We start from the raw sequence: 17,096 nt of genomic DNA, 5'->3' as shown, positions 1-17,096 counted from the left end.
ACTGAAAAGTTCATGCTGATCATTTGTCATTATGGGCTCCGTAGTCAGACGAGGAAACGTGCCTATCTCCAATGAGGCATCCATGCGGGGAGCCCCAGCAGCGGCATGTCGTACCTCTGTAACCGGAGGTGTTGGTGCAGAAAACACTGGAGGTGCCTGACCCTGATCAGATAACCCGCTAAGATAAGCAAGAACCTGATTGATCATCTCTGGGGTAGGTTGGGGTGGCAATTCCTCATTTTGCACTTGTTCATTCTCCCCTTCCTCACCCTCTCTTACTACTTGCTCAGTCGGTGGAGGAGTCACCGCCCTAGCATCAGATGGGTTAGGTACTTGTCCTCTTCCTCTAGAGGACGTCCTCCCACGACTTCTACCACGGCCTCTTGCCGCTGCTCTTCCTCGAGCCACAACCCTAGTGGCTGGCTCAGACGTTTCTTGTCTTGCCGGTGTTGGCGTTGGCGCAGTCGTTGCTCTAGTTCTAACCATCTGCGAAATAGAGTGAAGATGGTCAGATACCAATTTGTATCACCTAGATACCAATTGGATTCAAGTAGTAGCACAAAAGAAAGAAAGAAAGAATGGAATTTTCCTAAAGTCTTATAGCCTCTCAAAGAAAAGTAAAGGCTTCCCCCTACCGTTCCTTAAGACTCTACTAGACTCGTTCTTGTGTGATGAGACCAACAAACCTAATGCTCTGATACCAAGTTTGTCACGACCCAAAACCGGGCCACGACTGGCACCCACACTTACCCTCCTATGTGAGCGAACCAACCAATCTAAACTCTAGCATTTCAATGTAATATCAACAGAAAATAATGCGGAAGACTTAAACTCATAATTGAAAACCAATTCAATAACTTCTAAAATTCAACATCTATTATTCCCCAGAATCTAGATGTCATCACCACAAGAATATCTATGATCAAATGACTAAACTAAGAGTATTCTAAAAGCTAAAACAAGTAAAAGCTAGTCCATGCCGGAACTCCAAGGCATCAAGACATGAGGAAGAAAGTCCAGTCTAAGCTAGAAGCGTTAGCTTACCCTGAAGATCCGATGTGACGAAGACTGGCTAGAATTGCGGTTGAGTTGAAGACGACGGCACGTTTGCTGCACTCCACAAATAACAAGAAGAAAACATAAAAGTAGGTCAGTACAAAACACGGGTACTGAGTAGATATCATCGTCCAACTCAAAATAGAAAACAGTATATACCAAGTAATATCATAAAATCAACTATGATACTCAACATGTAGCAGCAACAAGTACTATATCATTAACAATTACCGTCAAGTTCACACATGAGGACTCAAGCCTCAATACCATACTCATTTTGGAAATTAGGTTCATTAGATTGAGTATATTAACATCTTTCAAGATTCATTATCTTTATTTCTGTTGTGTCGGTACGTGACACTCCGCTCCCTCATATTCTTTAATCCTCTTGTGTCGGTACGTGACACTCCGATCCCCTAAGTCTACGTGTTGGTTCATGACACCCAATCCCCTAAATCTACGTGTCGGTTCGTGACACCCGATCCCCTAATTCTACGTGTCGGTTCGTGATACCCAATCCCCTAAATCCACGTGTCGGTTCGTGACACCCGATCCCCTAATTCTACGTGTTGGTTCGTGACACCCGATCCTCTAAATCTACGTGTCGGTTCGTGACACCCGCTCCACTAATCTCATTCTATCAATTCATCAAGCCTTCTCTCTTACCAAGGCATCATCAATCTCATTACTTTAGTTTTTATCAAGCCTTCTCTCATACCAAGGCATCATCATTAACAAAGAGATTAGGTTTTTATCAAGATTTGGGATTCAATAGCTTCATCATGCTCATATAATCACAATTATATAATCACATTCATGCAAGAATACAATTAAGCACATAGCAGGGTTTACAATACTATCAATACATATCATTCGCTATTAAGAGTTTACTACGAATATCGTAAAAACCATAACCTACCTCCACCGAAGATTAGTGATCAAGCAAGCAATTCCCCAAAGCTTTGTTCTTCTTCCTCCTCATTCGACTCTCTCTCTCTCTTTGTTCTTTCTATTTTCTTTATTCAAACCCTCTTTCTTTTACCCTAATTAGCATATAATTAAGAATAAAAGATGGAAATAATAACCCACTAATTAACTTAAGGTTACCTCTTTTAACCCCTAAGTAATTAGACTTATTAACATTAACCCACTAACTTTATAATTAAAGCATGAATAGTCAAAAACGTCCCTAAAAACAATTAAGGAAATCCGACCCAGACTGGGATTACACAGTCTGTGACGGCCCGTCGCGCCTGCGACGGTCCGTCTTGCTGCTCCGTCACAGAGTTCAGAGACCCAATTTCCTTGAAGAGTCTGTGACGGTCCGTCGTGCCCACGACAGTCCGTCCTGCCATGTCGTTATGAAGTTCAGAGAGTCGATTTCAGTACCCATTTTTCAAAATTTCTAAGTGTTTTGAAACGAGACCCTGCGACGGTCTGTCGTGCCCATGACGGTCTGTCGTGGGGTCCGTCACCTCAGCCAGTTTTCCAGAAATAAAATCTGCTGCTCAAAACGACTAAACAGGTTGTTACACTTAGACATCTTCTAGCATTTAGTTCATCCCACTTAAAGCTATCCTAAGACTCACTTAAGTCACATAAAGAGAGACCACCCATACAACCTCTCTAAGCATGACTAAATAATCCTCAAGACTACTTATGATGAGTCACATACACACTTACAAGACACTAACATAAGAACATGAGATTTTCTTACCAAGGTACTTTTAAGTCTCATTTGAGTGAGTTGTGAAGCGACCTCCCATACAATCCCTTACACACACACTTAAGAAATCCTATAAACTACCTAATATAGAATAATTCTCACTTAACACGTTAACATATAATCATATGACATTCTCCTTCCAAAGGCTATCAAAAGACTTACTTAACTTACCGTCCATAGTGACCTCTTCAAGATTACCTAAGCAGTCCTTAAGACTACGTAAGGATTATATCATGTCCAGATAATCAACAAATTTCCCTAACTAGAGTCATTCATAAGATTTATCTAGATAAGATAAGAAGTGACCATTCCTATGCCCCCTTCACACCTTAACTAGACAACCCCTAATCACTCTAGATAAGTACTACTTCATTTTAACATACTTTCTTAACTTACGTCATTATATTCATAATTTCTCTACGAGACATTTAACACATAAAGGACATTCAAGTAATGGTCTTGAACAAGACCTAGGGACTCTCACTAACACCTTCAAAACCTATTGTGCAATGTGATAGCGTCCCATACCACCACCTAAACTTCATAGAACTTATCTAGTGCTAGTAAGTGTCCCATATGATGAGAATAGGCAATAATTGACATAGACCATGGTAGAAAGACATGGAATTCGGAGTTCTAACCTACTCTGATGAGAGAGTTCTACTTGCTAAGGGTAGAACTAGGACACATCCCATGTAGCACATGGTTATGGAATATGAAGGGCATGCTTTATGATCTAGTCCATACTTAACTAGAACAACTCTTCTTACCATACTCACTCGGTGCTAGCCTTCGTTCTCATAGAGTAATTCAAATTAAAGGTTCACATAAGAGGGTTCCATAACAAGTTTATAACCCAATCACATTTACCCTACCAAAGAAAGGTCCACTAGGGCTACCTCACAATGGCGACAAAAAGCTCATGATGACTTTCCTAAAGATTGATATGATGTCGTTCCAGCTAATCAACCTTAAGTCCATCATTTCTTTACTTAAAGAATACCATTACGGCTTTCAACTTCAATATACATAACTTTACCACTAGGTTCAAGGTTTCGCATAAAAGACCCTCTTGACATCATTCAAGGTCACATATCTTTCATATATTCAAGACTACGAGGCTATAGCATCCTAAGTCAAGACATCACATATTCATATTCATACAAGCATCAAGTAAGGGACACAAGTCAACCAAGACAAGACACCACATACTTCACCTTAACACATATTACTAATCATTCTATAAGCACATAGGAATAATCATTATCATCTTTAAGTTATCCTACATACTACCATATCATCATTAATATAACTATTATAAACTCATATATTCAAGTAGGAGCAACCACACATCAACCCTACGACTACACATAGAAGCACATAGTCATAGTCCACATGATTTGCTAACATACATAGAAAGAACACATAGTTTCACATTAATTCACATATAAATAGATATACTCATATTTCACATAAAACAAATATAAAAAACATCATAGTACTTCAATTAGTGCCGACGAGGCCATGATCATCATATTGCATAAAGTAACGCCAACAAGGCCACATCAATTCACATAGCACCGCCACCAGAAGTGGACCACACCAATCACAACATAATGAAAGTCGAATTAACATAAAATAAAAGGAATTAGGGCAGCATACCCCACTCCATCTTACCACTTCGCTTTCAAGGCTAAATCGTCCAACTCAATATCATAAAGCCCTTACCCAAGGCCATAACCAAAAATTCAATACAATAATATCAATAATCAATGAAACTAGGTCAATTCATATCATACTTATAAATCTAATACAACCTAGATATCAATTGAATATAATTATTGCATTATTAGATAGCCTATAGAAAATTACATCAGAATTCATAAGCCTTAGGTCAATATCAATTTAATAAGTCTAACATTCAATAGATCTAAGAATATTCAATACTCAATTGATCAAATTGAAACAACCTATAAACCAATTAACCATAGTCTATACATGAATCACAAGCCCATAACAATCTACACATGACTTCATCAATATTAAAGCATGATCACTTAACCTATATTTTAGTCAAATTGAGAGATTTGTGAATGTCAAGGGTTCATGGAGAATTTCATTTAAAAACATCAATGATACATTAATTTCATAACAAATAAAAATTTGAAAACCATTTATGTAAGAACCGAAGACTTAGAGTAGAAATTGGACTTTTTCATCTTTTTTCATCTTTGAAAATCATCTTTGAAATTGTCTCTAAGGTGATAGAAAGCCTTAGATGAAGAACTACCATACCTTATTTGAAGAACCCAATGATAATTGAAGAAGAAACTCAATTGAAGAACCATCTTCAAGCTCCATCTTCACCTTGAACTCTCATGGAAGTTTTTGGAGGAACTTTCGGAGGGAATATGTTTTGATTTAGGTGTTAGGGTTATAATGAGAGTTTAATGAATTATATACTCTTAAAATACCTATAAACACTAAAACAACCGTCCAAAGACTTATAAGGGATTGGGGTGAATTTACAAGTTCACCCCTGAACTTAACAAAAAGCTGGCAGGAAAATAGGATGCCCTATCGACACCCATACCAACGGACCATGGTCTTACCCACGCCCCGTCGTTGGGGTTTCATGGGTTGCACCTGCAACTACCCAAACTTCAGGACAAGTGGTTCCATCTACATGACCCATTGACGGGACATTGCCTGGTCCACTGGCCGTCATTTGGGGTCGTTGATTTCCACTGCCTGGCACTGTTGAGCTCCAATGTTGGGTTCCTCCTTTAGGGCCCCTTGGTGGGTCCTATATGGAGTCTTACCTGGATGTTTCCACTCAAAATATGTTCATATACGAGTTTAGGACCTACCACATGAGTTTCATCCAAAACAAACACGTAAAACGCGACGAAACATACATAAACAGACAAGGTCGTCTCAAGGCAAGCCTTTCGAATGTCATGGACGTTTGGCCTCCAAACTTTAAGAAACCTGACACGCTGCCTATATACACTATAATAATTCATATAAGGACATTATAACCTCATTAATCACATATAAACACATAAAACCACATAGGAGGAACATAGGTCACTTAGTTGTCGAACGTCTTGGTCGTCCCTTGACGTTTGACTTCCAATGCTCCTAAACTCTTAGACACTGCCTCAAACAGAAATTATAAACCATTTTAGGACCTTAGACCATCACAACAACCATGTTAGGCTCTATATTCACCAAAGTCATTTTTGGGGTCTTACAAAGAACCACTACTAACAACCAACCAAAGAAATAGATCTTAAAACTAAGGCATTTATGATACAGAATCAAGTGAAATAGCAAAGCTAAGTTCCATTACTAATAAAAGATCTAATAACTAACTAACAATGCGTAAGATAAAACTAAAATCTAAAAGTCGATGTCACAAAACTAGAAACGAGAACCAAATTTAACAAGAATTTCTAGTGAATTATCTAACAAACTAAAACTAGGTCTAGGTCAAAAAAATTGTGGACATAAACTAAAGACAGTTCCATGGCAGCCCGAACGATGTGGCTCACCCTTGAACTCAAAGCGATCACTGGTCTCCTAAGCGAGGTCTGTCTACAGTCGCATGAAGTTGCCTTGTACTAAAAAAAATTAGAGCAAGTGCAGAATTAGTACACAAATATCTTGCTCTGGTAGGATCACACGTCTACCCCCTAGTGTAACTGGAAACAAATAATTACAAAATTATAACACAACATAAATATCAACATATTCAATACTATCATAAAAATCAACATCACCATTCACATGCTTCATCACATAGTTGGTCCTCTCACGGGACCCAAAGTCAAATTGTTAGCATCTCGGAACGTGGCAATTCAATCCAATTTTGCCGGAATGTGGCAACTGATTCTATTTATCTTGATGGAATGTGGCAATATTATCAAAGTTCGTGCGCTAGAACGTGGACGCCGATCCCAATTATACATCACAATAACACATCAAGAGCACCCATTCAAGTCATGATTTCATGGTATCGATATTCATATATCTCATTTCAATATTTATGATCACTATTGCAACATGCATACATAAACAAGTATCACAACAAAGAAAAGCAAGTATAGATCACACAAAGATCATAGAATCACAACCATCACTTACCTCAAAATAATCTTGAAATCCTAGATAACTTGACAAATCCCTTTTCAGATTCGTTCCTTGGTCTATAAACAATAATTTATATATGGGAGTCAATAAAGAAACACTAAATTCCTGGAATATTAACAAACTATGAACCCTAGTTTAAACCTTTGATCCCAACTAGTCAATTTAGGGTTAAATATACCGTCAGATTCTTCAATAAATCATTCCCCATAAATACTGACCAATTCTAAAACATTTTATGGGTCAAAGACCTATTTCGAGGAGTAAAAAGCTTACCTCTAGCTTCAATAATGGTGAAAAACGAGTTGGAATAGCCCAAAGGTTGTTTCTTTCACTCAAAAAGTAAAAAATACAAAATAAGGTCGTCAAAGGGTTTTATTTATGATTTTAAAACCCGCCATCCCGATATAGAGGCACCAATCCCGCTGCAGTGGCAATTTTTGAACCAGTGAGGAAAATCCAAAAAATCTAGTGATTCAATCTCCGCCTTGTCCGCTACAATGGTACCCATCCCGTTGTAGCGTCGTCGTTACAACAAAAAGAATCCTACTGTAGTGGCACAAAGCGAGGCAGTGAGCTCCTTAGGGATTTTCAGTTATGCCTTTCACAACATACTCTTAACCTACAACGCCTAGAAAGTATCCTTAACGCTAAAGTCGATTCCTAGAGGTATATTTATCCAAATTCAATTTCGTAAAGGCGTATGGATCCCTTTACAAGTTATATAACCAATTATGTAATCAAATTGCTATTTACTCTATCCATTGCTACCATATATTGCTACACCTTGATGACTCCAATTTTCTCTGAATCTGGACAAGGTTGGGAAAATCCTTGTATTACGAAAAAGTTTTTTCGGCCAGATTTTGCCCACTGGCATTACTATAACGACGAAACCCGGTCATTACAATTGATTCCAATTTATCCCTCACTCGTCCTCAAGTGATCAACTAAGGACAAGTAGGCTAGAAAAGAAACAAAGTAGTATGTGGTTCAACGAATAATTGCAGATACTTCTCTCGCATATGCTTCTCGGTCTCCTAAGTAGCTTCCTCAATTGGACGATGCTTCCATTGAATTTTGAAGGACTTAATCTATCACACCCCTAGAGCATACCCTAGAAGACATGACACTCTCAAAGTGCATCACGGCGTACTTAACCTCTCGAAGGTCTTGTACAACTATTTTTACATCATTCATTGCATAAATGTATGAAAATTAGTGTGGAACTAAAACTTTTCACACAAAATCTCTTAAAACATCTTTCATATTAAAATCAAAGGAAAATACTAACTCTCAACATATTCCAATCTTAGACTCAAGAATACTTGGGACACAGCCCATAGAATACAAATGTAGAAATACTTAGTCTATTACAATACTTTGAATAAAAGAAATCAAAAGATAGTTATGCCCTCGAGTCAAGTGAGGACATACTTCGACTTGATTGAAAGAATCCTAGTTTCCAAGCTTTGCTTCAAGATTCTTTTGACCTTCCACCTACACCTTTAGATATAACAAAATATATGAAATTAGTACAAACACATGTACTAAGTATGACTTAATGCATAAAATCATGAGAACGGACATTTATGAGAAACATGCTCTTTTTTATTAAAACATCATGTTAAAAGTATAAGAACCACATTTAAGCACCAAACATCATATTTAGAACACAAAACAAGTCATGCAATTTATATCAAATTATAATATGTTATAGTAACTTTACGCTAAGTTTGCAGTGAACTTCACAGTAACTTTCAGTAAAACTCACACATTACAATATAGCATCAATAAAACCTACAAAAAACACAAACATGACATCCTCGGTGATTCTAAGGTTAACTTGAGTAAGTTATGAAGCGACCACAAATACAATCCTTTAATACACACCTAAGAGATCCTTTAGACTACCTAATATAAGATCATTTTCACTACACACAATAGTATACATATAATATGACATTCTCCTCCCAAAGGTTATAAAAAGACTTAAGTAATTCAAGAAAAGAACGCCCATACCCCCTCTCCAAGATTACCTAAATAATCCTTAAGACTACCTATGTTTAGATTATGTCTACTTTATCAATCTACTTTCCCTATCTAGAGTCATTCTTAAGACTTCCTTGGTAAGACATGAAGTGACCATTAGTATGCCCCCTGCATACTTTAACTAAGCAACCCTTAAACTACTCTAGATAAGTACGTATTCATTAACATATTGTCCAACTTGAGTCATTATCTTTACTAGTTCATTAAGAGACATTTATCACATAATGACATTCAAGTAATGGTCTTGGATAAGACCTAGGACTTACTCACTAACTTCTTCAAAGCCGAATAGTGCAATGTCTATATAGCGTCCCATACCACCACCTTAACTTCATAGGACTTATCCAACACTAGCGGGTATACCATATGATGAGAATACGCAATAACCGTCATATACCATTCTAGCTAAGCATGGAATCCAGAGTCAACCCTACTCCGATAAAGGGTGTTCTACTCGCCAATGGTTGAACTAAGACATAAACCATGTAGGCACATGGTTAGAGAATATGAAGGCTTTTTTTGTTCTCCATTATCATATTTCAAATAGTGAAACTCCCCTAACCATACTAACTTAGTGCTAACCTTCATTTTTATAGAGTTATTCAGAGAAAGGAGTACATGAAGAGGTTCCATATCAAGTTCACAACCAAATCATAACACTTTACCAAAGAGGGTCCAATAAGGCTACCTACAATGATATAGAGGATGGCAAAGTGACTTTAATAAGGATGATTTCATGTTGTTCCATACAATCAACTGTAAGTCCGCCATTCATACAAGAAGGATACCATTACAATTTTCAACTTCAAGGATATCATAACCTTACAACTAGGTTAAAGCTTCCATATAATGGACCTTCTTAGCAGTGTTCAAGGTCACATGTCAATCACATACAAGACTAAGGAGATTTAGAATACTAAGTGAAGAACTTATATTCACTTTCTATATGTATCAAGTAAGGGACACAAGTCTACCAAGACAAGACACATACATACTTTACCATATCACAAATAACATATCATTCTAGAAGCACATAGTCATAATCAACATCATCTATAGGTCACCCTGTTCACTACTATAATATCATCGATTTACGTATCACAAGTATCATATAATCTATCAAAAAACATCATACTTCAACATCAAGTAATTCACATAATTACTACACTATAGTTTACTAGAGACACATATCATCAACTAGAAGAACTCATGCTTTGACTCAATATAAACAAATAAGAAATCTAAGACTTTCATATTATCCAGATAATCTAGTTATAACATGATAAGTCCATAACACTTGAAGTAATGCCAACGAGGCCACATCATTCACAATTCATAAAGTAATGCCGACAAGGCTACATTAGTCACAAGTACAGCCCATAAGCACCGCCACCGTAAGTGAACCATACCAAACATCATTACTATCTAAGGCCTATACTACACAAATTAGAGAAAGTTAGATCAACATACCATGAATCCAACCTTACAACTTCAATTCATACCCAATTCTTCCAACACAATATACCAAGGCCGTTACTAATAGGCATGATCATCAATTCAATCCAATTATCACAATGCATAATGAATCAAGGGTAATACAACATGAATTTATGAAATTAGGGCATCCAACTAAGAATTTTAGCATGATTCTTTCATAATTCAATAGCCCTAATAAAATTACATAAGAATTGAATAGCATTAAGACATAATCAAATCACCTATAAAGTAGTCAAATATAGGGTTATATGAATTACATGGGCTCAAAGAGTTATTAGGTTAAAATCACCTAATTAACAACAATTCAATCAATATACATTGAGTCAAAACATTTAATGCCAGAACCAATGGATAGATTACAAAATTGGGCAAGTTCATCTTTGAAAGACTTTAGAAATCACTTGGAAGATTGGCTCCTTGAAGAAAAGAGATTCAAGGATTAAGGTCATACCTTAATTGATGCTATACCACGAACTTGATGAAGAATTTATGAAGAATCACCAAAAAAATCTTCAATCCAAGATCTATCTTGAGTTTTGGCTCCAATGGAGTTCTAGAGAATTTCTTAGAGAATTTGGGTTTTGATTTAAAAATAATAAATTCATCTAAGTGTTTTAGACTTATAAAACTATTTATAATACCTAAAATAACTTTATGAAACATTCCTTTTTATTTATTTGTACGTGGGATGAATTTACCAATTCACCCCTACACTTAATAGTGAAGCAGCGGATAGGTTGGAGGCACCAACAATGACTGCCCATCGACGGCTCGTATGTCCAACGACGAACCGTCGTGGCTATCCATCATTTGGTTCAGAGACTGACCTTTGGGAGCTTAAGCTACCTAGGCTAATACATGACCTACACCACAATCAACGGAGCACCGACAAGCCTACTGGCCGTCAATTGCCTCCGTCATTTGATGCTGGTCTAGGCAGTCCTTGCCCAAACAATAGTTCCTTTCTCAAGGACCCTTTGTTGGTACTTGAGGTCTTTTTCCTGGACATTTCCAACCTGAATACGTCTTTTTACAAGTTTAGGACCTCTCACATCAATTTCATCCAAAACAAACATGTAAAACTCGACGAAACATACCAAGGCACACAAGGTCATTTCGAGGCAAATCTTTCGAACGTCATGGACGTTTGACTTCCAAACTTCATAAAACCTTAACCAATGCCTCCTAACCTCATTATTAGCCATTTTATAACTTTTAAACAACAAGACAAAAGCGTTAGTATCTATTTTCAGCTACGTCATTTTAGTGGTGTTACAATCTCTCGCATTTGGACAACATTCATCCTCGAATGACACTTGCTTCTTTTTAAAGACTTTCAAGAGATAAGAAATTGAAGACTAGAAGAATATAATCATACCACACCATACAAAATACAAAATTCATAGGAACACAAATTTCACATACTTTTAGAGACTCAAAGCACAACGAGAGGATATAAACTAATTTACGACTCATTATGCGATAAGGCTCACATGCTTCACTCTTAAGTAATTAATGATGAAAGCATGATAATATATGAGGTATAGCCATATAAACTCAATTTACAACATAATTATAACTCCATGAAATGCACAATGCAAGGAATCAATGAAATTCAATTCCAACAAGTCTCTTAGACACAATGCAACAATATAACATGCTACTATGAGTTTCTTACTCTCAAGCTTGAGTTGAATAAAAAAATGAGACAATCAATCAAAAGTCCACTATTCACCATACTCCCCCACTTAGTTGGAACTCATAACAACTAAAGAAAGAAGTTTTAACTTACCAACATCATCTTCATCATCCGACTTTAAACCTCTTGCTCAGAGTGAATAGAAGCGATTCCTCCTTGAAACATCATCATCCGGAACACTTGGATGAACTTTCTTACCTTCCTTTCCTCTAGCCGCAATAGTAGGACAGTCCCTCACTTTGTGTCCATCCTTACCACAACCAAAACAATTCCCATCACCAACTAGACATTTCCCATAGTGTTTCTTCCCACAAGTAGCACAAGTAGGCTTACCATCTTGAGAACCACTACCCTTCTCAATTTTGACCTTAGGATCTCTAGGTTCATTTTGAATTTGAGACCTAGGTTGGTTTTGCTCACTTGGTCCACTCCTCTTCAAGTTTCTAGAAACCTTATTAAGCTTGGAATCCTCTATGGATTGAGCATACACCATGAGCCTAGACAAGTTCATGTCACCATGGAGCATGGTCGTACGACACTCTCCTTTCACGAGGTCGGCAACACCGGTCAAAAATCTACGCATCTCATCCCTAGGGTTAGACACCAAGGATGGAGCATACTTATAGAACATAGTGAAATTCAAGGAATACTCCTCAACACTCATATTGCCTTGGTTGAGATTAATAAACTCCTCAACCTTCACCTCTCTCCTCTACTCTCATGGAGAAAGTACTTTCCTAAGAAAGCCTCCATAAACTCTTCCCACTCTATAAGACCCGACTCGATCGGTCTATTATCTTTCCATTGTGTAAACACCACTTTAGCAACCTACTTAAATTGGTACGAAGCTAACTCCGCTTTCTCCTTAGAAGTCACCCTTGTGGAACTCAACACCTTATACACTCCATGTAGAAACTCTTGGGGATCCTCTCCCACCTTAGAGCCAACAAAGATAAGAAGATTCATCCTCATAAAATCTCTCAATATAGATGTCATAGTGCTCTCCAAAACATTCACTCTAGGTTGAATACCCCTATTCACATGGGTAGTCATGGATCGGTCTAAAGCAAGTAGATCTTCTCTAATCATCCCATTAGTCATGTTCGGGGGAATCAACGGAACCTCATTACCTTCACCTCTAATAGGGACTTGAACACCTTGGGGAGACATTTGAGCATCTTAAGGAACTTGAGTTCCTTGTGGAGATAATCGACATTGAGGAACTTCCTCTTGCACTCCTCGTTCTTCCAACCTTCTAGCTACAATTCTTCTTGTATTCATCTTGCTAAAAATACAAGAGAAGAGATTAGGAATAAATATGAACAACCTCAACTCTATATGCACCACACAAGATTGATGAAGAAAGTGAAACTCTATCGTCCTATAACCTCTCTCTCATAGATGTGTGGCGACTCACACCGATGATCAAGACTCTACTAGACGTGAGTTATGACAGTTTTTGATTCCTAAGACAACTTTCATAACCTATGATTTGATATAAAATTTTTCACACCCTGAGAGCACACCCTAGAATATATGACACTCTCGAAGTGCAACATAACATATTTGACCTCTCGGAGGTCTTGTACAATCCCTTTGACATCATTCATTGCACACATATATGGAACGTAGTGCGAAATTAAAACTTTTCACACGAAATATCTTAAAATATCTTTCATATTAAAATCATAGGAAAATAATATATCTCAACATATGTCAATCTTAGACTCAAGAATACTTAGGACACGACCCATACAAATATGAATTAGAAATATTTAGTCTATTACAATACTTTGAATAAAACAAATATAAAGATAGTTATGCCTTTGAGTCAAGTGAGGACATACTTGAACTTGCTTGAAGGAATTCTAGTTTCCAAACTTTTCACTTTTCTTTAAGATGCTTCTCACCTTCCACCTACATTTTTAGATATAACAAAATGTATGGAATCAGTACAAACACATATACTATGTATGACTTAATGCATAAAATCACGAGAACGGACATTTATGATAAATATGCTCTTTTTTATTAAAACATCATGTTAAAAGTATAAGAACCACATTTAAGAAACAAATCACATTTAGAACACAATACAAGTCATATGTAATTTATATCAAATTATAATATGTTATAGTAACATTACATTAAGCTAAAAGTGAACTTCACTATAACTTTCAATAAAACTCACACATTACAATATAGCATCAATAACACCTACAAAACACAAAAACATGAGATGTTCCTATTAAAGGTGATTCTAAGGTTCACTTTAGTGAGTTATGAAGCGACAACCCATACAATCCCTTCATATACACCTAAGAGATCCTTTAGACTACCTAAAAATCATTCTCACTACACACAATAGTATACATATAATATGACATTCTCTTCCCAAAGATTATCAAAAGACATACCTAAGCAATTCAAGAAGAAAACGCCCATACCCCCTCTCCAAGATTACCTAAATAATCCTTAAGACTACTTAAGTTTAGAACATGTATACTTTATGAATCTACTTTCTCTATATAGTATCATTTTTAAGACTTCCCTAGGTAAGACATGAAGTGACCATTCCTATGCGCCCTTTATATCTTAACTAAGCAACCCTTAAACCACTCTAGATAAATACTTAGTCATTAACATACTCTCCAACTTGAGTCATTATCTTTACTAGTTCATTTGAATACATTCATCACACAAGGACATTCAAGTAATGGTCTTGGATAAGGCCGAGGAACTCACTCACTAAAATCTTCAAAGCCTAATCATGCAATGTCTAAATAGCGTCCCATACCACCATCTAAACTTTATAGAACTTCTCCAACACTAGCGAATATCCCATATGATGAGAATAAGCAATAACAGACATAGACCATGGTAGCTAAGCATGGAATACAAAGTCAACCCTACTCCTATAAAGGGTGTTCTACTTGCCAATGGTTGAACTAGGACACAAACCATGTAGGAACATGGTTAGAGAATATGAAGTTTTTTTTGTTCTCTATTCTCATATTTCAAATAGTGCAACTCCCCTACCATACTCACTCGGTGCTAGCCTTTGTTCTCATATAGTTATTTAGATAAAGGAGTACATGAAGAGGTTCCATATTGAGTTCACAACCAAATCGTAACACTTATTAAGAGGGTCTAATAAGGCTACCTACAATCATTTAGAGGATTGCTCAATGAATTTAATAAGGATGATTTCATGTTGTTACAGCCAATCAACTTTAAGTCCACCATTCACACAAGAAGGATACCATTACGGCTTTCAATTTCAAGGATATCATAACCTTCCAACTAGATTGAATGTTCCACATAAAGGACATTCTTAACAATGTTCAAGGTCACATGTCAATCACACATTCAAGACTAACAAGATTTAGCATACTAAGTGAAGAACTCATATTCACATTCTACATGTATCAAGTAAGGGACACAAGTCTACCAAAAAAGACACAATATACCTCACCATATCATATATAACATATAATTGTAGATGCACATTGGCATAACCAACATCATCTATAGGTCACCCTATTCACTACGATAATATCATCGATTTAGGTATCAGAAGTATCATATAATCTATAATGAAATATCATACTTCAACATCAAGTAATCCACATAATTACTACACTATAGTCTACTAGAGACACGTATCATCAACTAGAAGAAGTCATGCTTTGACTCCACATAAACACATAAGAAATCAATACGTTCATAATATCCACATAATCGAGTTATAACATGATAAATTCTTAACACTTGAAGTAATGCCGACGAGGCCACATCATTCAAAATTTATAAAGTAATGGCGACAAGGCTACATTAGTCACAAGTATAGCAGATAAATACCGCTATCATAAGTGGACCGTACCAAACATCATTACTATATAAGGCCTATTCTACACAATTTAGAGAAATTTAGATCAACATACCATGAATTCCATCTCACAACTTCAATCCATAGTCAATTTTTCCAACACAACATACCAAGGCCCTTACCAATGGCCACATTCATCAATTCAACCTAATAATCACAATCATTAATGAATCAAGGATAATGCAATATTAATTTATGAAATTAGGGAAGCCAACAAACAATTCTAGCATGATTCATTCATAATTCAATAGCCCTAATCAAACAACATAAGAATTCAATAGCATTAAGACATAATCAAATCACCCATAAAGTAGTCAAATCTAAGGTTACATGAATACATGGGTTCATAGAGATTTTAGGTTAAAATAATCTAATTAAAAAAAATTCAATAAATATTAAATGATTTAAGACATTTAATGCAAGAACCCATGGATAGATTACAAAACTGGAAAAGTTCATCTTTGAAATACTTTAGAAATCACTTTGAAGATGGGCTCCTTAAAAAAAAAGAGATTCAAGGATGAAGGTTATACCTTAATTGATGCTAGACCACAAATTTTGTCACACCCGAAGAGTACACCACAGATACGACTGGCGTCGTCGTCCTCTCGGAAAAAAAAAGCCTTTTAACGTACGTCATAACATGTCATCAATTAAAATTTGTGAAAAATTAAAAACTTTTGCATTCTATTTGAAGTACACTTAGACTTCATACTTAACGTTCATAAAGATATACAATTTTCTAAAAATTTGTATCACATATATAAAACCATCTAAGAGTACAAATCTGACTTAGCCAATAAATTATAATTATGCCATATAGGCCTTAGTGCAAAAGAATCCAAAGAACATAATGAAAATTTAGTATTCCTAAAACTACCAAAAATCTGCATAAATTAGAATAAGATAGATAGCATCCCCGAACATGAGGACCTACCAAGACTTGGAGGAAGGGACACCTCTCATATCTACTTCATTGGTGCTTAGCTTAAGTCCCTTTTCTTGAATAACCTTTAAGTTGTCTT

General features: G+C 36.3%; 1 protein-coding gene across 1 annotated transcript; it reads right to left on the bottom strand.

Annotated features, from left to right (window-relative positions):
- Nucleotides 1–12,312: 12,312 nt before the first annotated feature.
- Nucleotides 12,313–12,846, bottom strand: LOC138339294 (uncharacterized). The gene has a single exon (XM_069290885.1). It carries the CDS (start codon nucleotides 12,844–12,846, stop codon nucleotides 12,313–12,315), a length of 534 nt encoding a protein of 177 aa, XP_069146986.1.
- Nucleotides 12,847–17,096: the final 4,250 nt, after the last annotated feature.

The sequence above is a fragment of the Solanum lycopersicum genome, chromosome 11 (assembly GCF_036512215.1).
Source record: "Solanum lycopersicum chromosome 11, SLM_r2.1".
Taxonomy (NCBI): domain Eukaryota; kingdom Viridiplantae; phylum Streptophyta; class Magnoliopsida; order Solanales; family Solanaceae; genus Solanum; species Solanum lycopersicum.
The sequence above is the reverse complement of the archived record's forward strand: the minus strand, read 5'-3'. Positions and strand labels throughout refer to the sequence as shown.